This window comes from Papio anubis, chromosome 1 (assembly GCF_008728515.1).
Source record: "Papio anubis isolate 15944 chromosome 1, Panubis1.0, whole genome shotgun sequence".
NCBI classification, from domain to species: Eukaryota; Metazoa; Chordata; class Mammalia; order Primates; family Cercopithecidae; genus Papio; species Papio anubis.
The window spans coordinates 127576984-127604290 of NC_044976.1; the positions used below are offsets into that span (position 1 = coordinate 127576984).

Below are 27307 nucleotides of genomic sequence, written 5' to 3' on the forward strand. Positions count from 1 at the left end.
TTAGCCTAACAACTGAGGGGAGGACATATCTGTTGGGGAAATAAGGCCAAAATACGGGGGGAAGGGTGGGCCAAGAACTGAGCTTCCTCAAATCCCGCTGCAGCCGCAGCGGGTCCCCCCAATCCTTTGTCCCCACCACAGGCTTCTTCCAAGTGGGGCTGCACCGCCGGAGGGGCAGCCAGCGCCCGGGCTTCTGGGGAGGACTGTGTCTAGATTCTGCTTCCCGGTGCTTTGACACCTGCCGGGTAACTTCTGGCAGCCTCGACCCGGGAGAACGTGGACAGCCTTTGGCCTCTCAGAGCCCCTCTCAGCCTTCCAGGAGGCCTCCCTGTCCTCTTTGGAGACCCCTTAGCGCCAGGCTCCGTCACCGCCTAGTCCCTTGGTTCTGACCAATGTCCCGATGAAGAAGGCGATCACTGTGTGGGGCTCTGCCTCCGTCTGGTCATCTTCTTGAACTCAGGCTGCTTGGTCGGTCAGTGTGTCCCTGTCTCGGGGATTTGGGGGACCATCCGTGCTGGGGCCTTGGCGGAGAGGAGAACCGCAAGCCTCTAGGAGGCCATCCTTCGCCTGCTCCCTGGGGCTTTGCCTGTCTCCCCGCCAAGAGAGACCCCTCTTCCCCTCGCTCTCCCCAGCTTGAGACGGATGGGTTCGTGCAGCCACAGAGGCTTGCGCGGTGGGAGGGGTTGGGACCAGCCTTCTGCTGCCCTGGGTGCTGGGGATCCCGGGGCTTTCCAGGTGCGCGGCCACCAAGGTGCACGGTCCTCAGCTCCACCCGCGGGCGGCTCCCGCGTCCGAGGAGCTAAGAGATCTATTAATTTCTTCACGAATAAATCGATGCTCTTGTCAGGGAGGCGATCGATGTCAGCCCTGCCCTGCCTTACCCTATCCTGCCCCGGGGCCGGCGCTGGCTGGCCGGGGTCAGGGACTGAAGCTGAGACCTGAGGCGTTGCTGATTGGGGGCTGCAGATCGCACCCCCAGCCACCCAGCCCCGGCGGAGAGCTCGCTCCTTTGCGCGCGGGCTTCTCGCGCCACCCTGTGGCTTCTCTTGGAGGCGCGGTCTTGGCTCTCTGGACTCCCTTCGGCCGGATCAAGCGACCCTTCCCTTTCTCTGCCGGGTCTGTGTCTTCCTCCCCAGGTTCTGCGATTGATCTTTGGTAGTCCTTTTCTTTTCTTCCTAGAGTTCGGAGAATGTTCTACCTGACTTACTCCAAGTGACATGCGCACTCTCCCAGGCACGCGCGCGCTGAGGATGGAGCGCTGAGTCTGGGGCTGACTAGGATGACCTGGACAGCAACCTTTCCTCAACTCAATCATCTTCCCTCCTCCCCAATTGTAAAAATGCAGCTGCTTTAAGCTGAGAGAAATAACGTATCAACTTCCCACCCCCAGCCTCAGCAGACACCTCCGAGGCGTTCTGCTGCGGCCCCTCTGCATCTCCCGGAGCTGGGGGGATCCTCGGGGAGAAGGCTGACGCTGGGGGCCCCTAACAGGAGAGGGGGCAGAGTTGGGGGCGTCAGAGGGGAGAGAAGGGGGTGGAGACGAGGGGCGGGGCGGGGCCGGGCGGGGGCGACTGGCTCCGCCCTTTCCTGGCGGCTGGGTCTTTAACACCGCCCAGCGCACATGTCGGGGGAGGCCTGGCAGCAGCAGCTGAGAGCGCACAGACGGCTGCCCCGCCGGAGCAAGGCGGGCGCCGCCGCGATGCTGCGAGGCGGACGGCGCGGGCAGCTCGGCTGGCACAGCTGGGCTGCGGGGCCGGGCAGCCTGCTGGCTTGGCTGATGTTGGCATCTGCGGGCGCCTCACCCTGCCCCGATGCCTGCTGCCCCCACGGCTCCTCGGGACTGCGATGCACACGGGATGGGGCCCTGGATAGCCTCCACCACCTGCCCGGCGCAGAGAACCTGACTGAGCTGTGAGTGTCCGGCGTGCGAGGGGGCGCGGGGACAGGCAGGAATTGCCATGCCCCGAGGGCGCGGACTCTCCGCTTGTTTGCTTGGTCAGGCAGGGCGAGTACAGCGGAAGGCTGGCACGACGCAGCCTTTGGCGGTGCACGGGCGTTCCTCCGCAGCCGCCGCTGCCCTAGCAAGCTTTACGGTCACTGCCTGGATGTTCCCTAGCGTTCAGGGCAGCTGGGCCGCCGGCTTCAGGGAGATCGAGGGGAGAATCTCCGGGGACCAGGTCTGAGAGAGCCTAGCCGTCTAGAAGCCGCTTTCTGGAGCTCAGTCAGAGGCTCCTGCTCTGTCCAACAGAGAAAGGTGGTTACCAGCAGAGAAGCCCCCAGTTTGACACCCTTAACTACCTTTTCCCTTTTCTAGGGGCAAGCCAGCCCCCACCCACTTCCTTGTTATGAGGAGGCAACCCCAGCTTTTCTCCTGGAATTGGGGATTGAGCTGGCTGGCATTGGTGGGAGGTGGTAAGGAGCTGGGTGGTTGAGCTCTCCTCTTTCCATTTTTACCATTCCTTTCACCAGAACCCCTTGATTTGGATCTGAGGAAATGGGACCCCCTCCTGGATTTTCTCTCCCCACTCCCATCTCCCTCTCCAACCCGGGGCAGGGAGTCAGGGCCCTTGCTGAGAGACCCTCCTCCCTTTGGTACACAAAGCTGGGAGGAATCTTCAGCATTCTGCAGGACTCTGACATTCTGCAGGAATTGGTTACAAAATACTGAAGTACTTTTTAGCAGCTGGTGAAACCTATGGGAGTATGCAGTGATGACTGGCCTGGAGGTACTCAGGCATCACATGGTGATGGCTGGAAAATACTTGAATATTACATATGGCTATCATGGCCAGCAAGACATCTAGAAGAGGGGAGGAACTGTGAGAAAATCCTCCTCCTGTGGCCTGGGGTTTACAGGGTGGACAAGGAACCCTGGCCCCATGCAGTGATGGGCTGGAAGGTATCAAGGTGAGGATCATCAATGTCTGGAAGTTACTTGAGCAGCTTGCACTAATTGGCACTGAGTTACTCGGGTATCTTATGGTAATCAACGGGAAGGTACTCAATCTCTCTCTCTAATAGCTCCAGGGAGACCAGGAGTAGAGGAGATGGCCTTGTCTTGGTCTGGGCCTACGTCTCTGCATGATGGGAGGGGGCATGAGAGACAGGCTGCCAGTCCTAGTCCAGTTCTGTCATCACCCCGGGCCTTCAAACTGGGGTCCAGACTCCCGAGTGCTTGCCATCAGGGCTCGCATTTCCCAACTCCTTCCAAGTCCCAAGTGGGTCCAGCAGGGTAGGGATGGAGTGGTAGGGGAAGTGGACAGGCCAGGACTGGGGACTAGGAGGCATGCAGGGTGGCAAGCTGAGATGTCCCCCTGGGTGGGGTTGCAGCCTGACACCCCCTCCTCACTGCCTGCACAGCCCCTCCCTCCTCCCTCACCCGCAAAGCTAACGAGGAGATAATGGACTCGAATAGACAGATTGATTATGAATCCAAACGAATGAGGCAGCTTTGAGCATGTTGGCCTGACAGCTCACACACACCCTGCCAGCCCACTGCATTCTCACTCCCTCCCTGGGTCCCTACAGTTTGAAACCTTCTGGGCAGGGGCTGGGGGATGGGTAGAACAGGGACCTGGCCTCCCTTGTAGTCAGTGGAGGTTACTTTCTAGGTCTCCACTAAGTCCACAGGGAAACTTAGGATCTGATCCTGGCTGTCCTGGTGGGGCCAAGGCTGGAAAGGGAGGAAAGGAGGAAGGGAGGGGTCACTTAGGCTGGTCCTGGTTCCTATAAGGTAGGGAAAGTTAGAGGGTAGAGGGGGAGAGTTCTGAGAACCGGCAGTGAGTCAGGGGCCCCTGGCATGTGTTTTGTGGGGTGGAGGGGGGGCACACTAACATGTCACTGCAGGGCAGCTGAGTTCTCAGGAACTCCCTGGTACGTCAGATCCAGCAGTCAGGCAGGGCCCAGGGCATCAGCCGTCCCCTAGACCTGAATGCCTACTCATTCTTCTTTCGTTCTTGTCTGTCTTGCTTTCTGTAGCTCTCTGTCCTTATCTATCTGTTTCGCTGTCTCCCTTCCCTTATCTGTCTTCCTTCTTACTTGTCACTATCTCTCTGACAGTCTCTTCCTGTCAGTTTCTCTTTCAGTGTCTCTGTTTCACTCTCTCTTTGTTTTTCTGCCCTTCTGCCCCCACCCTCCTCATTGAACCTTTCCATCTTTCTCTCTCTCTCTCTCGCTGTCTCTCTCTCGCTGTATAAGTCAGCCAGTCTGTGCCTCTTCTCCCCTCCCCAGCACTCTGACTGCATCCTCTCATTGCTCCTCTCCTCTTTCCTGGGTCCCTCCTTGGGGTCCCTGACTGATAGCCTCTAAGCCTCTTGCTTGATCTGCTGAAAAGGTGGTAGGGGAGGTTTCGGTGGAGTAGGGGTTGCTGCTTGGGTGTGGAGAGGGGCCAGAGGCTATGGGGGTGCAGAGATGTTTGTGTGTGTATATGTGTGTGTGTGTTTGTGTAGTACAGGTGAGCCTGGGCAGGGGCCCTTGGGCGGGCACGTTTGGGAACATACATTTGCATGAGCGCAGGCTTTGTCTGTGCTGGGTGGGGTAGTGGCAGGGATGAGCCTTGACCCTTTGTGGTAGCAAGTGTTTCAGTATAACCTCCCATTGGTGAGCGTGTGCCAGGCATGCCTGATATAAAAGCAGAACAACAATGTGAGAATGGACTTGTGTGTGTGCACGTGAGAGATGGATGTGAGCTTTGTTTCTGTGTGTCCATGTGTGAGCCTCTTCCTGAAGGCACATGTGCATGTGCATGGCGTCATCTGTGCAGATGCTTATGCCTCTGCGTGTGTGCATGTGCATACCTGGGTGTGTGCATGTGTGCAAGAGGTATGTGAGAGTGTGCATATGTGTGAGTGTCTGGGGATCTATACATGTGTGCGCTTGTGTGTTCATGCACACACGTGCATGTGCATATGTATGCATTCGTATGTGCATGCCATGTAAGTGTGTATGCGGGTCTGAACAGGTGCATATGCGTGTGCCTGTGATGTGCATGTGGCATGTGCCTGTGTCTTGTGAGGGAGCAGGAGGGTCGACATGGGAACTCAAGTGTGGGCCTGAGCCCTGTGACTCCCATCCCCTCTCCCCACAGCTACATCGAGAACCAGCAGCATCTGCAGCATCTGGAGCTCCGTGACCTGAGGGGCCTGGGGGAGCTGAGAAACCTGTGAGGAAAATGGGGACTGTGGGTGTGGAGCTCAGCGTGGGCCTGGGGGAGACCAGAAGGTCAGGGAGGGCTCAAGGGTCTGAGGGCCCGGGAGGACCTGAGAGGCTGAGGACTGAGGGACTGGGAGAGGTCAGGAAGCTCAGGGCTTTGAGGGGTCTAGGGTAGTTGAGGAAACAATGAGGGGCCTGAGGAGGGGTAGGAGTTCAGCACAGGGGACTGGGAGGCTGGGATGGGCAGGGAGGGCCAGGGGCCCAGAGTAGCTGAGACCTGGGGACTGATCTTCCTGCACCCCTCCCCAGCACCATCGTGAAGAGTGGTCTCCGTTTCGTGGCGCCAGATGCCTTCCATTTCACTCCTCGGCTCAGTCGCCTGTGAGTGTGGCCAGTGCTGGACAGTGGGGATTGGGGAGGACACCCAGACTTGCGCTGCTAATGGGCTTGGCTCTCCCCAGGGAATGATTGTGAGGGGCCCAAGCCTGGTCAGGGAAGTCACCTCACCCATTCTCCTGGGGCTTCCTCCCATCTCCCTCAGGGATGGCATGCTCTTGCCCCCGCCAGCTAGAGGTCCTCCTTGCCATCTCACTTCCATGGTCCATGCTGCAAGGATACTTCTCATAGGTGCCTGCCCTATCTTTCTTCCCAGGGCTCAGATACACACCAATGCAAAGGGAGCAAGCGTCAGGAGCAGGACTCCTGTGTTCTGGCTGGGACTCCATTTCCCAGGGACGCATTGACTTGGATCCTAGGACATCCTGGGAGCTGGGGTGTTAGGTCTGCCACTTGTCACCTTCCTCATTCTCGGGAGTCATAGCTATCCCTCCTGTAGAGCAGCGGACCCCAACTTTTTTGGCACCAAAGACTGGTTTCATGGAAGACAATTTTACCACAGATGGTGTGGGAGGGGAGGATGATTTCAGGATGAAACTGTTCCACCTCAGATTATGAGGCATTAGTTAGATTCTCAAAAGGAGCGCACAACATAGATCCCTCGCATGCGCAGTAGTTCACAGAATCTAATGCTGCTGTTGATGTGACAGGAGGTGGAGCTCAGGCGGTAATGCTCACTCACCGCTGCTCACCTCACGCTATGCGGCCCGGTTCCTAACAGACCACATATTTACCCTGTTTATAGCCCCTCTTCCTTGCTGTCCCCCTCTTTTTCTTTAATTTATTTTTTAAGAGTCAGGGTCTCCCTCTGTTGCTCAGGCTGGAGAACAGTGGCACTATTTACCCATCTGTGGCCTGAGAATTGAGGACCCCTGCTGTAGGACACAGAGGGTCATGGGATGGGCAGGAGAGACCATCAGAGTCCCTGGCAGCCCCTCCCTGGCCTTCTGAGGGTGGGAGTTCAGCTCCCCTGTCCCCCAACATGAGCAGGCGGAGAGATGGGAAGGATGGTGGGGCCGACATTCATGGAGTTATGCGGGGTCCTCTACACTCTGCTGTGTCCAGCAATTTAACAAGGCAAAACAAAGTGATGTCGTATCACCATCTATGCACCGGGGCTTCCGTTAAAAACGTGTTCAATGACACTTCACGGTACTTATGTCAATGAATCTTCACAATCAACCTGGTGAGAGAGAGAGTGTTCTTGTCCCCATTTCATAGATGAGAATTCTGAGAATCAGAGAGGTTGAGTTTCTGGACTGAGGTCACACAGCTGTAAGTGGCAGGATAGAACTTACACCCGCTCTATCTAGAGTGGGTTGTGTCTTTGGTCCCTATGTGGTGGTACCTCTCCAACCCAGCCACCACAAATTCTAGGTTGACTAGGAAAAGAGAGGGGTCAGGATAGGCCCCTCAGAGGCAAAGGGTCCCAGCAGCAGCAGCCTGGCAAAGGGCACAGGGCACTGGGGCTCCTACATCATTTTCCTGTGTGGCCAGGCCCCCGCTGGGCTCACTTTTTCCATCCCTACAACGAGGGGGCTGGGGGTGTGGGTCCTTTCCTGCCTGACCTTTTAGTCACTGAGGAGGGCCTGAAAGGAGGAGGTGGAGGGGAACTGAGGAAGTGCGTTGAGTTCCTTGTGGTCAGGTAGGGTCAAGGGAGTGTGGCAACCTCAATCCTCCCCCTCTTCCTCTGGCCCCGTCCTGGGCTCTGTGGGGAGGGGAGCACAGATGGAGCCCTTCCCCCAGCTGTGGCCTCAGCACTTTGCCAGCTGGGGCCAAAACAGTGGGGGAGGGAGGAGCGGCTGTTCCCTCAGATCCCCCTCCCTGAGGTCTGGGAGAGGGGGCTAAGTAGGGTTAACCCTTGTTGTCCCAGGGAAAGGAGTGGGACTCAAAAAGCCCTCCACCACGCCCCCCCATCCATCCACACACACTGCCTTCCAGGGCTTGTTCTGGCTGCCTAGACTGGGGAGGGGGAGCCAGATGTCAACTTCTTTCTTGGCTCCTCCCCTCCCTCACTCTGGGTCAGAGTGAGGTCGGGTCACTCAAGGGGTCTGTCTTGCTGTGTCTCCACGCCCGTAGGAATCTCTCCTTCAATGCTCTGGAGTCTCTCTCCTGGAAAACTGTGCAGGGCCTCTCCTTACAGGAACTGTGAGTGGGGGCACTTCCAGGGACAAGAGCACCAAGTGTGTGTGTGCCTGCGTGCACTTGGGTCTGTGGGATTGCATTGGTCACTGTGTCTGTGTGGCACTGCTGGGGGGTCTCTTTGGGGACTATGTGCATGCCAGTGAAACCCCCATCAAAGCAGGGCCTGCAGGACCACCCGTTAAGGGGGCTACTGCCCTGGGGAGCTGGCCTGGATGACTGTGTGTGTGCTGGGCCTGGCTGAGCAGATCCCAGGCCCACTGTGTGTCCACGGCACATCTGACAACATTCCCAGGGCACTCTGCACAGGGGTGAGTGGGGCAGCAGGGGTCCATGTGTACCTGGTGGGCACTTAAGGCCTCTGGGTCACTCTGGGAGGCTGTGCCTTTCCCTCCTTGTCACCATGCTGAGAGCCCTTGCCTGGTTTCTCATCCGGGGGAGCCTGGGGTGAGGGAGCCCCATGCATCCCTCAATCAGCTGTCTTGTCTTCCACTTTCTGCATTCAATTTCTTTCATTTTTACATTATTTTTTCTTTTTGTGGAGTTGGGGTTTTGCCATGTTGCCCAGGCTGATCTTGAACTCCTGGGCTCAAATCTTTCGCCTCAGACTCCCCAAGTCTCAGGACTCCATTCTTCCTTTCCTTCTTTCTTTCTTTCCTTTCTTTCTTTCTTTCTTTCTTCCTTCTTCCTTCCTTCCTTCCTTCTTCCTTCCTTCCTTCCTTCCTTCCTTCCTTCCTTCCTTTTCTTCCTTCCTTTCTTTCTTTTCTTTCTTTTCTTTCTTTCTTTCTTTCTTTCTTTCTTTTTCTTTTCTTTCTTTCTTTCTTTCTTTCTTTCTTTTCTTTCTTCTTCTTTCTCCCTCCCTCTCTCTCCCCCCCTCCCTCCCTCTCTTTCTTTCTTTCTGCTGCTTTCAGGACTAAGTCTTGCCACTGTCATCCAGGCTGGGTCACAGTGAGCATTCATTCTGCAAACTCACAGTTCTTTATTAATTTCTCTCACCTCATTTCAAGATAGCTTTGGGACCCTACAGGTGCTCCCATCTGCGTGGATCTAGCTAATTTTGTATTTTCCCAAGTAGAAGATGGGATTTCACCGTGTTAGCCAGGATGGTGTTGATCTCCTGACCTCATGATCCACCTGCCTTGGCCTCCCAACGGCCTACTTCTTTGAATAACATCCTGTTACTGGAGTCAGACGGAAAGACCTCTGTGTCCTCCCTTTCACCTGTAGACCGTCCTCCTCGCTGCCTAACTGCTCTCTCTTATCTCTGTGATCCCTCAGGCCCCTTCCTTGACTCACTTGGTGTCCTCCATGCCCACCAGGGTCCTGTCGGGGAACCCTCTGCACTGTTCCTGTGCCCTGCGCTGGCTACAGCGCTGGGAGGAGGAGGGACTGGGCGGAGTGCATGAACAGAAGCTGCAGTGTCACGGGCAAGGGCCCCTGGCTCATATGCCCAATGCCAGCTGTGGTAGGTGCTGGGTGAGGGAGATGGTGTAAGGGGGCTGGGAAAGAGACCCACTTGCCTGGGGGAGAGGGCACTGAGCAAGCACTGAAAAGGCCTGGGGAATGGGCATTGGCAAAGGCTGGGGGATACTGCCTGGGGTGACATTGCCTGGGCTCCGGGTCACTGAGGAGGGTGGGGGAAGGAGCAGCCCTGCAGTAGAATTCTGGGGCCATTCCAGCTCTAACACCCTTTGGCCCTCGGGCATCCTGGGTGGCCAGGTGTGCCCATGCTGAAGGTCCAGGTGCCCAACGCCTCCGTGGATGTGGGGGACGATGTGCTGCTGTGGTGCCAGGTGGAGGGGCGGGGCCTGGAACAGGCCGGCTGGATCCTCACGGAGCTGGAGCAGTCAGCCACAGTGATGGTGAGAAGCCCTTCGCCCGCAGCCCCCAAGAGGTCCAGGCAGAGCACAGGGGACAAAGACGGGGAAAGAGAGACACACTGTGGAGGAAAGAGACAACAAATAAGGAGCACACTGAGGCTGAGGGATGGACAGAGATGCTTTAGACCCACAGGGCTCAGGCCTATGCTGTGGGGCAGCCCAGGGCATGCACACCCTCGGGGGGGGGGGCACTGACCCAGCAGGGACCCCAGGCTACACTTGAAGCTCCAGGACCCCTTTCTGGGAACATGGTGTTGGCTGCAAGGGAGAGGGTCACAGAAATCTTACATGTTGGAGCTGAGAGGAACCCAACAGACCATCTCTCCCATACATCCCTTTTCTTTCTTTCCTTCTTTTTTTCTTTCTCTCTCTCTCTCTCTCTCTCTCTCTCCCCTTCCTTCCTTCTTTCCTTCCTTCCTTCCTTCCTTCCTTCCTTCCTTCCTTCCTTCCTTCCTTTCTTTCTTTCTTTCTCTTTCTTTCTTTCTCTTTCTTTCTTTCTTTCTTTCTTTCTTTCTTTCTTTCTTTCTTTCTTTTTCTTTCTTTCTTTCTTTCTCTCTCTGTCTCTCTCTTTCTCTATCTCTCTCTGTCTCTCTCTCTCCCTCCCTCCCTCCCTCCCTCCCTCTCTTTCCCTCTCCCTCTCCCTCTCTCTTTTTTTTTTGAGATGGAGTCTTGCTCTGTTGCCCAAGCTGGAGCACAGCGCAGTGGTGCGATCTTGACTCACTGCAACCTCCGCCTCTCGGGTTCAAGTGATTCTGCGATTCTCCTGCCTCAGCCTCCGGAGTAGCTGGGAGTACAGGCACGCACTACCACGCCCAGCTAATTTTTGTATTTTTAGTAGAGACGGGGTTTCACTACGTTGGCCACACTGGTCTCAAACTCCTGACCTCGTGATCCACCTGCCTCTGCCTCCTAAAGTGCTGGGATTACAGGCGTGAGCCACTGTGCTTGGCCGATCACTTTTCTATATAATGAAACTGGGACCCAGGAAGGAGGCACAATATCAGTTGTACTGCATCTGGGATGAGTTCTTGGGGGCCTCGTGGTCTTTTTTTCTGGAGATTCTGGAAGGAGCATCCTCTTGGGCATGTGATGAATGCATTAGTAAGGGAGGCATAGGTCTGGCTCCAGCTCTCTCACTAATTAATTCTGGGAGTGACTTTCAGAAAAATCCCTTAATCTGCCTGCACTTTGGTTTTCTTATCTGTAAGCTGAGGAGGTGGACATGATGGCCTTCTGATGTCCTGCCTGCCCCTGGGCGTTCTCTGGCCTCTATCTCTGTTATCCAGACATGTCTTTGGACACCTTCCCAGGCCTTACCCTTTGTCCTTAGGCTGGCGATGGGCAGATGAGAGTAGCCACAGGGAACTCAGTTGGCCTTGCTGACGAGGTCGACAGCAGCTGACAATGGGCTGTGCCCACCCAAAAAGCTGGCTCCACCTGGGCAGGAGGAGTGGATATGAAGGGACCAGGAATGTGTGCCCAGGGGGCTGGGAGTGTGGTGTTTAGTTGGGGAGCCTTCACTTTGGTGGGAGAGTCAACCCCAGAATTGCTGGAGGCCCCTGGAACCATGCTGAGGGAGGAGCCATTGGGCGCTGAGCAGGAGACTTCAGACTTGGTGGAGAGACCACTAGCCACTGAGCGGATCCTCTCCCTCCAGACAGCAAAGCTGCCTAGAGTGAGTAAAAGAAAGGGGACCAGGCAGAGGCCATGCCCCTGCATGGAGAGACCTTAGATCAACTCTCTGTTTGGGGCAATTCCAGGATTTGCTTTCTCTTTGGGAGTCTTACATGTTTGCTACCATCTGTGTTTTCTAGAAACTATCTATACAAAAGTCACTCCCTACTGGGCACAGTGGCCCATACCTGTAATCCCAGCACTTTGGGAGGCCAAGGAGGGAGAATCACTTGAGACCAGGAGTTTGAGACCAGCCTGGGCAACAAAGTGAGACCCTATCTCTTAAAAAATAATTGCACCCTAACTGGGTTAAATGGAGGGGAAGAGAGGCTGCTCTCCCTCAGTTAGGAGGATAAGGGTGGCAGAGCATCTCAAGAGGAAGAGTTATTGGCCTCACAGTAAGTGGAGGGGATGGGACAACCAAGGGAAGCAGAGGGCAAGGCAGGGCTTCCCCTCAAGGTGGCTGGAACCCAAAGCTTGCACAAAAGGCTGGAAACTCTACTGGAGCCTTTGAACTCACGTATTCCATTGGAAGCCTGGGGAAACCATACCTCCTCTGGCATGTGGTCAGAGGATTCCACATTTATGAAGTTTTCAGATAAATGAGATTTATCCACCACTTCATTATTTTCATTATTTTGTGAAAATCACTTTCTAAAATATCAGAAGATAATTTGTCCACCTCTTCAGCTTACAAAACAAACAAAAAAACCCCATGGTTCAGCAAGACGAAGAATTGTCGTAAGATCATGTAACTTACACATGACAAATCCACAGTTTCCTAGGAAGAGAAACTCGATCTGATTCAATCCTGACGATGATTCAGAATCAAGTCACTTTGCCTGTCTAACCTCACCCATGGTCCTCATCTGCTGCAGGAGGCGACGCTGCTGCTGTTGTTTCTAACTGCTGCCATGCTATTCGCACCATCTCTTTGTTTCTGATCTTCCTTGGGCAGAGACTCAGTTTGTTAGAACTGTGTGTAAAACAGGAATGAATAGGTGGTGAGGTCCTAGTGGGGTCTCCAATGAGCTGTGTCCAGATTTGGTACTTGGGATGCGTGACATCCATTTAGCTGCTCAGATGGCTGGTCTTAGTTTCAGTTTGGGATATTTTGTGCCTATTTTGAGGTTATTGGTTATATTTTAGATTTTTCACATAATTAAATACGTGATCCAGGTGGGGCGCAGTGGCTCACGCCTGTAATCCCAGCACTTTGGGAGGCGGGGGTGGGAGGATCACTTGAGGCCCTGTTCAAGACCAGCCTGGGCAGAACAGTAAGACCCCGTCGCTACAAAAATAAAACATAAAATTTTAAAAAATGTGATCCAGGAGATAGTCAATGAACAAACCTAAAGGAGGAAGGACATTCTCTGCTACATTCTCTCCCACCCCTCTCTCCCTCCTCTTCCCTCCCAGCCCTCCTCTCCTATCCATCTGGAGTCAGAGGGGCTTTCCAAAGACATCAGCCCCAGCCCCGAGCTGGCTAAAGCTCCTTCTGATTTCCACCTCTCTTTCCTGATCTAGAAATCTGGGGCTCTGCCGTCCCTGGGGCTGACCCTGGCCAATGTCACCAGTGACCTCAACAGGAAGAACGTGACGTGCTGGGCAGAGAATGATGTAGGCCGGGCAGAGCTCTCTGTTCAGGTCAACGTCTCCTGTGAGTCTCAGTGGCAGTCCCTGCACCCAGCCCCTACTCATCTCTTCTTCCCTCAAAAGAGGATGTAGGGTGGGGGCTGGAGGAAAGGGTGGGATGTGTGTCTCCACAACTGCTCCCTCCCAGCTGTTTCCAGATTCCCATGAAAACCTGATCCTTCGGGGGAAGTCCTGGGGGCTCGTCAAGGCCAGAGGGACGGAGATGGGTTTCTTTCTGGCCCCCTGCCCAAGCCTTGCTACCTGAGGCCCTCAACACCAGATGCCCGGCTGTTCCCACTGCTCCGAAGTATTTTTTCATGCCCGTCCCTCAATCGGGTCCTTCTTCCCGCATCCTAGTTTCAAAAGAGGAAATTCTCCTCCTGAGTTCCTCTCTAGGCTCGCTGCCTAATTTCTCTAGGTCAGCCAACAAATTACCTTAAATCTTCTACTTTACATCAGTTTTCTTCTTTTATTGTGAAATGTACATAGAAATGTGCAAACAATATATATATATACTTTAAATAATAACTACTCTTACCAGCACCGCGGAAGACCCCCCGCCCCCGCCACCCAACACCTCTCCCTATTCGCAATCCCATCCCACTCTCCCATCTCATGTTGACTTTTGTCAGGACAACCATTTCCTTGCTTTTAAAAATAATTTTTCTCAAATATGCTTTCCTATCGGTATCGTTTAGTTTTGCCTGTTCTTGTACATTATATAAATGGAATCATACTGCGTGTATTATTTTGTATCTGGTTTCTTTCACTCAACATTATATTTATAAGATTCATTCATGTTAATGGGAGTCGCTGTATGTAGCTCACGCAATTCATTGCTAAATAGTATTCCTGTCTATAAATGCTATATTATATATATGTATGTATTTATTTATGCATACATACACTTTTTTTCTATCATTGAGGGGCTTTTGCTGTTACCAGATTGGGTCTATTTCAAACCCATACCTTTTTCAAAAAGTGCGTGTCTGTGTGTATGTGTGTGTCTCTGTGTGTGTGTGTGTTTGAAGAGATGGGGTCTCAGCCTGTTGCCCAGGCTGGAATGCTTTGGGATCATAACTCACCGCAGCCTTGAACTCCTGGCCTGAAGCGATCCTCCCACCTCAGCACCCTGAGTAGCTGGGATTGCAGGAGCAAGTCACTGTGCCTGGCTTTTCCCCCAAATTTAACTGTGTATATTTTTAGCTTGTTTGATTGTTAGGCCCCCTGACCCATCTTCTTCAGCTTGGTTACACTGACTTTTTCTAGATTCCTTACACCAAAGACTCCATGTTTAATTGTCATAAGCTGGTACCCCACTTCTGTGGGGCTATGACTTATTTATGGCCCACCACTTACATTCTTTAAGCCTCTGCATTTTATATGCCTGCTGCCTGATTTATTTAACATGTATTGTCAACTTTCTTCAGAACGTCTCTCCTTGGTGAATTTCCTAGGGCCTGCTGACCTGTTTCTCCCAAGCCTGCCCTTTGATTTCGGGTTCTACTTGCTTTGCCCCTGGACTTGTCGGGTGTGTGCTGGGCTTCCTCCAGCTGCGCCCTGACCTCCTGCTGTTGCTCTTTCTGGCCCACAGTCCCGGCCAGTGTGCAGCTGCACGAGGCGGTGGAAATGCACCACTGGTGCATCCCCTTCTCTGTGGATGGGCAGCCGGCACCGTCTCTGCGCTGGCTCTTCAATGGCTCCGTGCTCAATGAGACCAGCTTCATCTTCACCGAGTTCCTGGAGCCGGCGGCCAACGAGACTGTGCGGCACGGGTGTCTGCGCCTCAACCAGCCCACCCACGTCAACAACGGCAACTACACGCTGCTGGCTGCCAACCCCTTCGGCCAGGCCTCCGCCTCCATCATGGCTGCCTTCATGGACAACCCTTTCGAGTTCAACCCCGAGGACCCCATCCCTGGTGCGAGGGCTGTCCTGAACCCTGCTCCCACTTCTGGGCTCCGCCTGGGTTACAGCCAACTTCCTGCCATAGCCGTTACCCCAGAAATTGGAGTGCCTGGTTCGGGACAGAAAGGAGTCTAGAGTCCTGGTGTCCAGCTGTTCTGGCCTCCTTACCCTCTCCCCAAGCCAGGACTCCTGAACTCCTGAGCTATTCCATCCTTGTAGGCTGGCTGAGGAGACAGCCATGCACCAGGGCATCATGGCCCAGCTGGAAAAGGGTCACATGCATTTTCTCCCTTGAGGCCCAGCAGCCCACCTCCATCCCCCCTCACCCCATGAAGGAATGAGTCCCAGAATAGGTAGGGGACTCACTGTTTTCCTTCTCCCTCTGACTGCTTTCTCTCCTCCCTCCTGCTGCAGTCTCCTTCTCGCCAGTGGGTGAGTAGCCCAAGGTGGAGGGCAGGTTCTGCCTGGTCTCTGGAGCCGAGGCTAGGGCAAAGGGTACAGCTGACCTGATCCCTGAGAGGCCAGCTGGGGCCAGGGTTGGGGGGTTACTGGAGGCGACAGTGTGCACCAAGGCTCACCCTTCCTGCCTTGTGTCCCCACAGATACTAACAGCACATCTGGAGACCCGGTGGAGAAGAAGGATGAAACACCTTTTGGGGTGAGATAGGAAGTAGAAGCTTGTGCAGACTCTGGGACCGGGAGGCTGGGTAGAGGCTCATCTGCACGTCATTTCTGGTCAGAGCAGGGAGGTCACTACCATCTGGTCTGAGCTCTGACTGCCACCCTCACAGCCAATGCAGGGGTCCCCAGGGGAGGACGAGGCAGGTCTGGAGGCCTGGTTCTGGGCTCCCATGCAGGATGAAAAAATGGCTTGCTATGGGCGGCTCTGAGAGTGCAGAAGAAGCCCCTGGATCTAACTACCCCTGCCTCCCACCAGGTCTCAGTGGCTGTGGGCCTGGCCGTCTTTGCCTGCCTCTTCCTTTCTATGCTGCTCCTTGTGCTCAACAAATGCGGAAGGAGAAACAAGTTTGGGATCAACCGTGAGTCGAGGCTGCAGAGGGCTGTCTGTCTGTCTGTTCTCCTGGCTTTGTTTCCTACTGGCTCTTCTTGACTCTGTCTCTGTCTGAGGGGCTGTGCACATGGGAGTTCTAGGGTGTGTGAGTGTGTTAGGGGTATAAATGAAGGCCTGGCTGTGAGGCTTGTGTGAGTGTGTGTGTGAGTGTGTGTCGGGCTGGTGCTGAGGTAGTTTCAGAGGCGGCAGCTGCTAATTGGTGGCTGGATTGTAGTCAAGCACTAAGTGGGTCTGGGAGGTCTGGGTTCTGTGGGGCGGGGGAGTTCTTTGGTGCCCATGGGGCCACGGGTGGGACAGAAGCCAGCACAGGGAGAGGCGGTGGTGCCGTCTTCCCCGTGCCTGCTGTCTCGCTCCCTAGCTCCTCAGTCTCTCCCCTGCAAGTTACAAGGTGGGGATGACCAGGCATCCTGCAGGCAAGGGTGGGCAGGGCCAAGATGTGGGCAAACCCCTCCATGTGGCTGTGTCTCCTCCCTAGGCCCGGCTGTCCTGGCTCCAGAGGATGGGTTGGCTATGTCCCTGCATTTCATGACATTGGGTGGCAGCTCCCTGTCCCCCACCGAGGGCAAAGGCTCTGGACTCCAAGGCCACATCATCGAGAACCCGCAATACTTCAGTGATGCCTGTGAGGGGCTATGCTGGGTCAAGGGCAGGGGCGAGTGTGTGTGTGTGTGTGTGTGTGTGTGTGTATCTGTGTGTGTAGAAGCCCCTAGGCCATCGCCCTTACCCACCGAGGCCTGAACGATCCCTCCCTTTCTATTCCCAGCCCTATTCCAGCCATAAGCCCATTCTCAGGCTGAGTCTAGCCCGGCTCTTAGCTGCAGCCCCTGCCCAGAGTCACAGCTGTCTCACACCTTGTCCTGTCTGGGCAGATGCAGCCCCATACTATGACCTGGGGCTTGGTGAAGGGGCACAGGTTGAATTTTAGCCCCCGTGCAGCCCCTTGTCTGGGCAGCCTTGTGCAGCACACAGCCCTGCCAAAACAGTCATCCCCTACAACCCCAGCCCTCCCAAGATTGGGGTTCCCGTCTGACCCTGCAAGCCCCCTCAGGTGTTCACCACATCAAGCGCCGGGACATCGTGCTCAAGTGGGAGCTGGGGGAGGGCGCCTTTGGGAAGGTCTTCCTTGCTGAGTGCCACAACCTTCTGCCTGAGCAGGACAAGATGCTGGTGGCTGTCAAGGTGAGACCCTGCCCAGGGGGCACTGTTGGACTGGGTCCCACCCCCAGGAGCTCCATCACATCAGGACAGATTGGGGGAAGATGCAGAGGGCTGAGATGGCTGGAGGCTGGGGTGAGCGGGCTGCCCTGGATGAACCGCAGTGAGGACTGGGCCCCCACTCAGCCCTGTCCCTGCCCCTTCCATCCAGGCACTGAAGGAGGTGTCGGAGAGTGCTCGGCAGGACTTCCAGCGCGAGGCCGAGCTGCTCACCATGCTGCAGCACCAGCACATTGTGCGCTTCTTCGGCGTCTGCACCGAGGGCCGCCCCCTGCTCATGGTCTTTGAGTATATGCGGCATGGGGACCTCAACCGCTTCCTCCGGTACCAGCACCTGGCCTCAGCGCTGGCCCCTGCCTCTGGGCCCCATCATCCCTTCCCTATAGACATCCCTGCTTGTCTTTCAAACCAAGGGGAGACACCAAGAAAGATCAGGAGGCACATTCCCATCCCCAAGGAGCTCTGAGATGGTAGAGGAGACAGACGTGTGAATGTAGGGGCGACTCTTGCAAAGGACAAGTGTCAGTAGTCAGGGACGTTGCGATGGCAAAGGCCGTGAGCTAAAATATTGGAGTGGGTGGGCTTTGCAGAGGATGTATGTGCATTTGTGTGTGGCACACAAAGGCCAGGCCTCTAAGGGTGGCAATTCAGACAACGACAATAACAACAGTAATGAACATTTATCAGGCACCTTCTATGTTCCAGGTGCTATGTGATATACTTTATAATTTATTATTATTGTATTTTAATGTATTTATTAGCGTTATTGTTTTAGAGATGGGGTCTTGCTCTGTTGCCTAGGCTGAAGTGCGGCGGTGGTGTAATAATAGCTCACTGCAGCCTCAAACTCCTGGGCTCAAGCAGTTGTCCCACCTTGGCCTCCCCAGTAGCTGGGACTACAGGTGCACACCACTGCACCTGACTCTACAATTCGTTCTTATTATGATTTTATGTGCTGGGACATATATATCTTGTACAATAATATAAATATGTATTTATTCTTTATGGCCTCCAAGCATATATTGCAATCTATACTTGAAGCAAGTTACAAAAAATTCATTTATTTGACTTCGGACAGAACAACTCTGATATGTTTATCTATTTGTGCTAATTTTAATAACTTCGAGAAATGTGCCTGTTTCACAGATAAGGCTTAGAGAGGTTCGGTGACTTGCTCAAGGGTACACAGGTAGTGAATGGCCCAGGGGTGATGTGACCCCAGGCAGAGCCCCTACTCTCAACCCCTGATGTGATGGTCACATGTTCCCTCGGTCTAGTCCCTTGGTCTAGTCCCTTGGTCATCTTCTGATGAGATCGCCCCTGGGAGGATGCGGCAGTGTTTGCAAGGCAGGGAGAAGACCAGGGTTTGGAATCAGCTGCCACTTATGAGCTGAGCCTTCTTTGCCGAGTAGCTTTCCCCTCACTTTCCTCACCAGTAAGAGGGACAGTGGAGGGCTGTGGTTCTGGATGAGCAAGCGCTGTGTGGTTGTCCAGCTGATGGTCATGATCTGGTCCCCAAACATCCCCTTGGAAGTGATGGGTCATTCATGCAGTCAGGTGGCAGGACTCAGCTAGGAGAGACCCCTGAGTCTTGGGCTTATCGTGTGGACCAGGAGGGAGCCCATGCAGGGTGTGGAGCAGGAGGCGAGGCCAGACCCAAGGTTGAGTGTGGAGGAGGATCGGCAGAGAGGAGCCCAAGAAGGCCAGGGAGGAGCCTATCTCTTTGCTCCCAGACATGGCGTAGGCTCAGTGCTGGTCTTGAGGACACAGGCTAGGGAGATACCACCATCTGGGGCCCAGGCTGTGGGAGATGAGGCTCTAACTGCTGGATGGAACACTGGGGGAATCAATGGAGGGAATCAGTAATGCTCAGAGATGAGTCTGGAAGACTTCCCCTAGGAGGGACCATCTGTTCCTTCTCCCCTCCAGGCCTTGGTACTTCCAGTTCCCTCTGCCTGGAGCACTGGGCCTCCCTCCCTCCATAGAAAGATGGAGACAGACACACAGACTCTACCCCTCCCTGCCTCAGCCCCCTTCGAATGGCTTCAGGAGCTGAGTTTCAGTTTAGGTGTCCCTTCCTCTAGGAAGCCTTCCCTGGCTTTTTCCATTCCCACCCGTGCCTGCCAGGTGCCCCTCACACTGCACTGCCATGACCTGCTTATCTGCATCATACTCTGCGCTGTAGCCCCGGTGCTTGGCACGTTGGAAATGTTTAACAAATGCCTCAACTAAATGAATGAGGAGAAGATTGGCTAGTAGGAAAGGGCATTCTTGGCAAAGTGATCGATTCAGGCAAAGGTTCAGGAGAAGGAACATTGGGGAATACAGATGAGTGACTAGGACTGACCCAAGTGTTCACTGTGGGGAGAAGGCAGGCATCCTGGACACCTTCAAAAGCAAGGAAGACCCTGTAGGAATGGCTGGTCACTGAGGGCAAAGGGGAGAGAGACAGGACAATCAAGGACTCCCTGGTTTCAGGGTCTGCCTGGGTGGGGAGGGTCCCTTCCCTGAGGCAGGGTCAGGCTCAGGGAAAGACACTGAGCTGCAATTGGCAAGGGCTGAGTCTGACGTGCCTATGGCAAGGGATTTAGGGGCCAGTGGGCATCTGGAATTCAAGGAGCTGCCAGAGAGGAAGGCATGGATGTGGGAACCGTGAGCTGTCTCTGGTGGAAGCCCTGGAGGTGGGCACGCCTGTTCTGCTCCTCCATCCCGCCCCTCTGGACAGCTGCCTCTACTGTTCTCTCAATCCTCCACTACTAGGCCCCCAGTCTCCTCTCCCATCACACCCGGCTGCTGGGGATCGCCTTCCTCAGGCTCCTGGGGATTCTGTCCTCCCAGCCTATCCCCACTCCTTTTCTTGTTCACAGATCCCATGGGCCTGATGCCAAGCTGCTGGCTGGTGGGGAGGATGTGGCTCCAGGCCCCCTGGGTCTGGGGCAGCTGCTGGCCGTGGCTAGCCAGGTCGCTGCGGGGATGGTGTACCTGGCAGGTCTGCATTTTGTGCACCGGGACCTGGCCACACGCAACTGTCTGGTGGGCCAAGGACTGGTGGTCAAGATTGGTGATTTCGGCATGAGCAGGGATATCTACAGCACCGACTATTACCGTGTAAGGGTCCTTTGTCCCCAACGCCTTCCCCTGACTCCAAACTGTAGACTCCCTGGATCCCAAGACCACTGAGAGCCTGCCCTTGCTAGGATGTCTGCAAGGGTCTGAGATTCACTGGCTCTAGTTTTCAACCTACCTCCTCGGCCCCCACTGGTGGGGATTCTGTCTCCTTTGCTATCCTGGTCGGAAACAGCACCCTTCAGTTTTTGCCTCTTAGCACCGAGAGGCACATCTGTTTGTTTATTTATTTAATTTATTTTTTTTTGAGACGGAGTCTCACTCTGTCGCCAGGCTGGAGTGTAGTGGCACAATCTCGGCTCACTGCAACCTCCAACTCCCTGGTTCAAGCGATGCTCCTGCCTCAGCCTCCCGAGTAGCTGGGATTACAGGTGCCGCCATCACGCCCAACTAATTTTTGTATTTTTAGTAGAGATGGGGTTTCACCATGTTGGCCAGGATGATCTCAATCTCTTGACCTCGGCCTCCCAAAGTGCTGGGATTACAGGCGTGAGCCACCACGCCTGGCATATTTATTTTTAATGATGGGGCAGGGGTGAGCTGTGCCTTGACGGGCTGTCCCAGGCGCCCCTGGAGTTGACGCAGCGCCCGCCCACCGCAGGTGGGAGGCCGCACCATGCTGCCCATCCGCTGGATGCCACCCGAGAGCATCCTCTACCGCAAGTTCACCACCGAGAGTGACGTGTGGAGCTTCGGCGTGGTGCTCTGGGAGATCTTCACCTACGGCAAACAGCCCTGGTACCAGCTCTCCAACACTGAGGTCAGCCCCGGCCCGTGGTCGCCCTTTGCTGGCTTCCCCCTCCCATGCCCCTTCAGGTCCCTTTTTTAGGGAACTCGGTTCCCCTTCCCCCCTCCACCACAGCCTGTTGGGGGTCCCTTTCCAGCGCCATGCCGACACTGTGTCCCGTCCACCCCGGCTCTGTTCTTCTCTTCCTCCCCTATTCTTGCCTTCACCTACTGTCCCAAGCCCAGGCCCAGTTGGCCCCTAGGGGAACCTCAAAGTGCTTTGTACATGGAGCCCAGACCCCCATCTCTAGCTGCATTTTGTAGACCTAAGCAGGTATTATCAGAGCGGAAGGGACCAGCACGGGAAGAGGAGCCCAGCACAAGAAGGCCCAACGCTGCAGCAGGATGGCCGGCGGTTAGACTGTCAGAAGGACAGTCCTACCCCCTCCTCCTGCCCTCCTAGCTGGCCACAGCCAGAGCAGGCCCCAGGTGTTCTGTCTCCCAGAGCAGCTGCCCCCACCTCCTCCTTGGCTCGCAGCTGTCAGTTTCCATTTCTCCTCCTAATGCAGTCTGCTCCCTGGAGGCTGGTGGGGTGGGGGAGAGGGTTATAGATTTTAATTTTCTCAAGCACTGAGAGAAGAAATGGAATTAGTGCCGCCCATAACCCAAGTCCTCTAACAGGGAGGGGGGAAGAAGGGGAAAAGAGGCTCCAGGCCCCTTCCACTGGATCACTCCCTGCCATCCTTTCTCCTTCTTTGGATTCCTTAACTGCTTTAGCAGTTCTTCCTAGAGTCTAACTTTGATCTTTCTTGCTGCAGTTTCTTTTTGGGAGAGCTAGTCCCACAGAGTGGTATCCACAGAAGAGAGAAGAAGTGGGGATTGCCCTCTTCTTGAAAATGAAAGCCAGCTATTTTTCAAGGCCTTTAACTGCAATTCTGCTCTATTTTCTTTTCTTTCTCTGGAACTGAGAGTCAGAGGGCCTTTCTCCTCCTCCTTTCAGCCCCCAACACTAAACTGATGGATTTGATAAATACCTCAGCCCCTCCCCTTCCTCAACCCACCTGGCAAGTCTTCTTAGCATCTGATCCCAGTTTTCAGGAAGCAATCCTACCCCAGCCCAAGCTTCCCAGAGTCAAGCCTTAATCCTTCTCACTTCTCAGTGTCAGAGCAGAAATGAATCTTGGGGTTCACTGTGTCCATTCAGGTTATGAGTGGCTAAGAAGCCCAGATGAGTGGTATGAGCTGCCTTGGGAGCCTCTGTGAGGGCACTGGGACTGGCCTCACTCTCTTGCCCCCAGCCTAGTGTGCTTTCTCCTCTGTCTCTCCGGTGGCCCCAGGCAATTGACTGCATCACGCAGGGACGTGAGTTGGAGCGGCCACGTGCCTGCCCACCAGAGGTCTACGCCATCATGCGGGGCTGCTGGCAGCGGGAGCCCCAGCAACGCCACAGCATCAAGGACGTACACGCCCGGCTGCAAGCCCTGGCCCAGGCACCTCCGGTCTACCTGGACGTCCTGGGCTAGGGGGCCGGCCCAGGGGCTGGAGTGGTTAGCCGGAATACTGGGGCCTGCCCTCAGCATCTCCCATAGCTCCCAGCAGTCCCAGGGTGATCTCAAAGCATCTAACTCACCCTCAGCATGCGGGAGGGGACAGGTGGGGGCTGGGAGTAGGGGATGTTCCTGCTTCTCTAGGCAAGGTTCCGTCATAGCAATTATATTTATTATCCCTTGGCTGTGTCTCTTGCCAATTCTTGGGATGACGTCGTTCCAGGAGGGAGGCATTGGGATTCAGGTAAGGGGACAGCTCTCTGGGATCCTCCCCCACTCAGGTTCCCCTCAGCTGCCTACCCCTACTCCATGGACCTGTCACTCTCACCTTTGACTATAGGTTGGATCCCAGTCCCGTGGTCACCTGGCTCACCTGCTGTTGAGGCAGCCTCTGGTCAAACTTCCCAGACCTTGAGAGCCTAACTGCCAATCTTTGTAGTTCATGTTCAGGAAGGCTGGTGCTACAGTGGAAGGGGTGGAAGTTAGATGTACTGGTAGACAGGATGGGAGCATTGATGGGGTATCTTTCTTGTGTTGGTGTGTGCAGGACAGAGCAAGCACGTAGCAGCAGATGAGAGAGAAACGTGTGTGTGTGTGTGTGTGTGACAGGAACAGGGAGGGAGCTGGACTAAGGATTGGTGGAGGCAGGACCCCTTATTCCTGTCCCTCTGTTACTCTTCTTAGCTCCAGGTGCTTTGATTAGCATCTGGAGGCCAGGAACTGTGTAAAGTGGCTATTTCCTAAGGACAAAGCCATCTCCCTGTCCCATTCTGTCCAAGGGAGTAGGTGAGGTCACCCCTCTCCTCTGTCTCTTGGAACACCACTGGCCTTAACTGAGTGGTCTGAGGCTCTGTCAGCAGCACTGAGACTGGGCCCCATAAGGTCAGGGCGTCTGGGCCCTGTCTCCACCTTCCCTAACCCAAAGGCTTGCATTCCACCCAGAGCCAGGGGGGAGCAGCTTCCCCGCCACCCTCAGCCCTATCACTTCCAATCACCTGTCCAGTTCCTGCAATAACACAAGCTTCCCATGGCTCCTCAGGGCTAATCACATGGCTGTCTCATGTCCCTGGGTGCCAGTTCCACCCCACCCCCAGCCCCATGATTCAATCTGTGTCTTATCACCCCTAGGCCTAGCCCGGTGGTGTGTCTGTCTCTTGTCCAGGCTGGTTAGTGCTAATGGAGGACTGACCCAGGGCTGCAGGCTGATCGGTGGGGGGATTAGGGTGTGTGTGTGGTTGGCCCCTAAGGGCCAAGTTCACGGGCCTTCCTCTCCTGCCGGGTGTGGGTGGGGCTGGTGCCGCATCACCCCTATGAGGGAGGGCACTTAAAACAGGTGGAGCCATGGCCGGGCACGGTGGCTCAAGCCTGTAATCCCAGCACTTTGGGAGGCCGAGATGGGTGGATCACGAGGTCAGGAGATCGAGACCATCCTGGCTAACACGGTGAAACCCCGTCTCTACTAAAAAATACAAAAAAACTAGCCGGGCGAGGTGGCAGGCGCCTGTAGTCCCAGCTACTTGGGAGGCTGAGGCAGGAGAATGTTGTAAACCCGGGAGGCGGAGCTTGCAGTGAGCCAAGATCTGGCCATTGCACTCCAACCTGGGTGACAGAGCGAGACTCCGTCTCAAAAACAAACAAACAAACAAAAAAAACAAAAAAAAAAAAACAGGTGGAGCCATTGGGAGGAAAGGGCTTGGGAACATGGTGAGGGATGCAGAGTTGGGGGATCAGATCCAACAGGTGAGCCCAGGGACGGATGCAAAGGGAGAGACAGTGCAGAGAGAGACAGGGACAGGATGTACAGACATGGCGACATAGAGAGAGACTGCAGAGGGAGATGTAAAGACTGAGACATGCAGGTAGAGAGAAAGATGGAGACAGACACACAGACATAGCCGGACACACATGGAGAGAGAGGGTGAGACCAATGCTGCAAACAGACACAGATAGGGCAGTGGCTCAATCGAAGGAAGTCCAGGAGGACATCATGGACTCCCCAGGGGGCTTTCCACCTCACCTGCCCCCTCACCTCTGCCCTTTGAGCCTCTCTGCAGGGGCTAGGAGAGGATGGGACACCTAGACTTGGAGGCTCTGTGGGTAGAGACAGGAGGGGACCTGAGGTTTGGCCCTTATAGAACAGGATTGGGGCATCACTAAAGAGCTGGTTTGGAGGTCAGGTAGCACCAGGCAGCTGCCAGGGCATGTGAACCATTTTCAAGGTTATCAGGCCTCAGGCGTGAGGACATCAGAGGCTCTTAAACCGTAACCAGAGGTATCGTTGGAAAAGCTGGGCAGGTGAGGTGAGGGATTCTGGGAATAAGGTTTGGACAGGGAAGGGAGAAGGAACTGGATGTCTTTCATTGATCTGGGAGCAGGAGCTGGAGCCTGCCACTCCAATCCCTTCAGGTAGATCTGGACCTGGGGCTTTGTCTTGATTGGTGAGGAGGGGGCTTGTACCCATATTTCCCTCCCCCGAAAGCACCCCATTCTCTCCCCTTCACTGATGGACACAGAAGTGCACATTTGTGTCCTAGCTGGCCTACCCCCACACAGCCTAGACACACATGTGCAAACACAGACACATGCACACACATACACAGACACAGAGCCCCCCTCCCCAATCACTCATAGCTGTTGGATTCCACTGTCATTAACAGTGCCCCCCTCCACCCCGCTGTGGCCCTTGCCCCCTCCCTGTTAATTACCTCCTGGCTGTGCCAAGTCCATTAGCGGCCCCCACCCTGACATACCCCAGGGGCTGAGCACCAGCTGAGATGGATTGCTGCTGGGGGATCGATGGAATGGGGCCCCAAGGACCCCATTGGGGGCTGGGACCAGGACAACAACCTGAAGCTGTAAAGATTGGACATTTGGGTTCCCCCCAACCTGGCCCAGGCCCCTTCCTTTTCAGAGAGGGCTGTCTTGGTTGAAAGACAGAGGCTCAGAAAGGGTCGTGGGCACCTCAGGAACACCCAGCATTGAAGAAAGGAGCTGGAACTCTCCCGTCTAAGCAAGCGTCTGCCTGCTCCTCTGCATTTACTCTAGAAGGAAACGCTCAGTGGTGCAGAGACCAGACGGGCTCCCCAGGAGCCTCCAGCACTGGGATGGGGTCTCTAAAGAACCCAGGGGTGCAAGCCACCCTCAACCCCTTCAGCCTTCCTCAGGAGCCTCTGCCTCCTTCCTGCCCTGCTCCCACAGGGGCTGGTTTCCTGACAGGAGAGCAGGGCATCTGTCCAGGTTTCCAGGAAAACGACAGGCAGAGTGCTAGGACAGCCCTGGTGAAGAATGACCCAGCCTGTGCCCCCTTGGATCCCCAGGCCAAAGATAGAGCCTAGATAGAATTCCAGACGACAGAGGCCCTGGCCTTTCTAAGTACCAGCTGGAGAGAGCCTGTCTTGCCAAATTCCTGAAGCAGCATTGGACAAGCTGCCCAGCAGGGGTAGGGAAGGGGGATTCTTCTGGTAGGAGCCAGGACCCAGGAATCCAGACTTTCAGCCCGCTGCTTACTGAACTGCCAGGCGACTCAGGCACCCCTGGGATGCTGGGGAGTGAGGTGGCCCCATTGCTCTAAACAGCAGTGCCCTCCCAGACTGTCTCTCTCTGTCTTCCACTCCCACCCCATTGCTGACGGACTCCTGTGCTAAGATGGAAAGTTTGAGCAGCAGTGGCTCTAGAGTGGTGGGCAGGAGGGAGATCTGGAGGCAGGAAAGAGAGACAAGACAGGCCAGAGCTGCAGGAGGAGCCCACACGGGGGCAAGGAGGGGCGGAGAGGAGAGGCAATCCAGACCCATGCAGTGACTCAGCCCTGCATGTGCAGGGAACAGAGAAGAAGGCAGAGAGCCTGAGATACAGGACAGAACCCAAGAGCCACAGAAGCAGAACCTCAGAGGCCATGCGCTTTCCATGAGCCCTGCTTCTAGTCCAGCCCTGGGGAGGAAAGGCTTTTGAGCCCACCTCCCACTGAACTGGGCCCCCTTCCTCTTCTTAAAGGGCTATATTTCCTGGTGGTTAAGCCTCTAGACTCTGGAATCTGGTTGTGCCATTTACTAGCTGTGTGACATTGGGCAAGTTACTCAACCTTTCTGTACTTTGGTCTCCTCCTCTGCAAAATGAGGATAATAATAGCAATAACCTCGCAGGACTGTTACGAGGTTTAAACAAGTCTCATGTGGAAAGCTTTCCCTGTAGGGCCTGGCCTTAGTAGCTGCTATGTAAAAACACTCTTTCCCCTCCTTCCTTCCCTCCCTATTCTTCCTCCTCCTCTCTATCCTGCCAGCCCAGGCCCTAGCCATGGTATGTGGGCGGTGAGGCAGGTTGTATGTTTTGAAGGGATAGTGCTTGCAGAAGAGAAGCTCTTACTCCCTGATCCCAACCACTTCCTCTAGCTGCAGGGGACTTGCCAGTCCCCTGCTGCAGAGAGTGTGAAGTGAGGAAGGGGCTTCTCCCTCCCTCCGACACCCTGTGGGCTCCGGGTCCCTGCACTGATCCAGAAGGCCCTGATGCAGGAAAAGCCTCCAGCCTCCCCTGCCCCGTGTCCCTCATTTACTCTTCTCCTACTCCCTGATTTTCCCTAGTGAGAATTTCTCTCTCAGCTCACCGCCTCTGGGCAGCCCTCATGGATTGGACAGGGATCTTTGTACCCTTGAAGGGTGCTTCTGAGGGCACAAATCCTCATAGACCCTGAGACAGGTCTCCAAGAGAATGGACCTGGGAGCGGGAAACATGCGTCCAAAGCTTTGTATCCCTTATCCCTGTGGCTTCCCGTTCCTGAGTGCCAGGAAGTCCTTCCTTACAGTCTACCCTCCTGCTTCCCACCTGGATCTGAAGGGGTTACT

At 55.1% G+C, this 27307-nt stretch overlaps 1 protein-coding gene across 3 annotated transcripts; it reads left to right on the forward strand.

Annotated features, from left to right (window-relative positions):
- The first annotated feature begins 64 nt into the window (after nt 1-64).
- NTRK1 (neurotrophic receptor tyrosine kinase 1) lies at nt 65-22655 on the forward strand. Of its 3 annotated transcripts, XM_021925066.2 has the most exons (18): nt 65-472; nt 1180-1911; nt 5087-5161; nt 5461-5532; nt 7627-7695; nt 9009-9154; nt 9409-9551; nt 12771-12903; nt 14473-14799; nt 15201-15218; nt 15389-15444; nt 15724-15826; nt 16334-16480; nt 16907-17037; nt 17225-17397; nt 19941-20181; nt 20801-20959; nt 22263-22655. In XM_021925066.2, exons 2-18 carry the CDS (start codon nt 1622-1624, stop codon nt 22446-22448), a joined length of 2469 nt encoding a protein of 822 aa, XP_021780758.2. In that variant the 5' UTR covers nt 65-472; nt 1180-1621; the 3' UTR covers nt 22449-22655. The 3 variants fall into 3 exon arrangements, with proteins under 3 accessions (XP_021780758.2, XP_003892892.4, XP_003892893.2); XM_003892843.5 differs by having other exon boundaries at nt 65-1911; XM_003892844.4 differs by lacking the exon at nt 15201-15218 and having other exon boundaries at nt 65-1911.
- The last annotated feature ends 4652 nt before the right edge of the window (nt 22656-27307 follow it).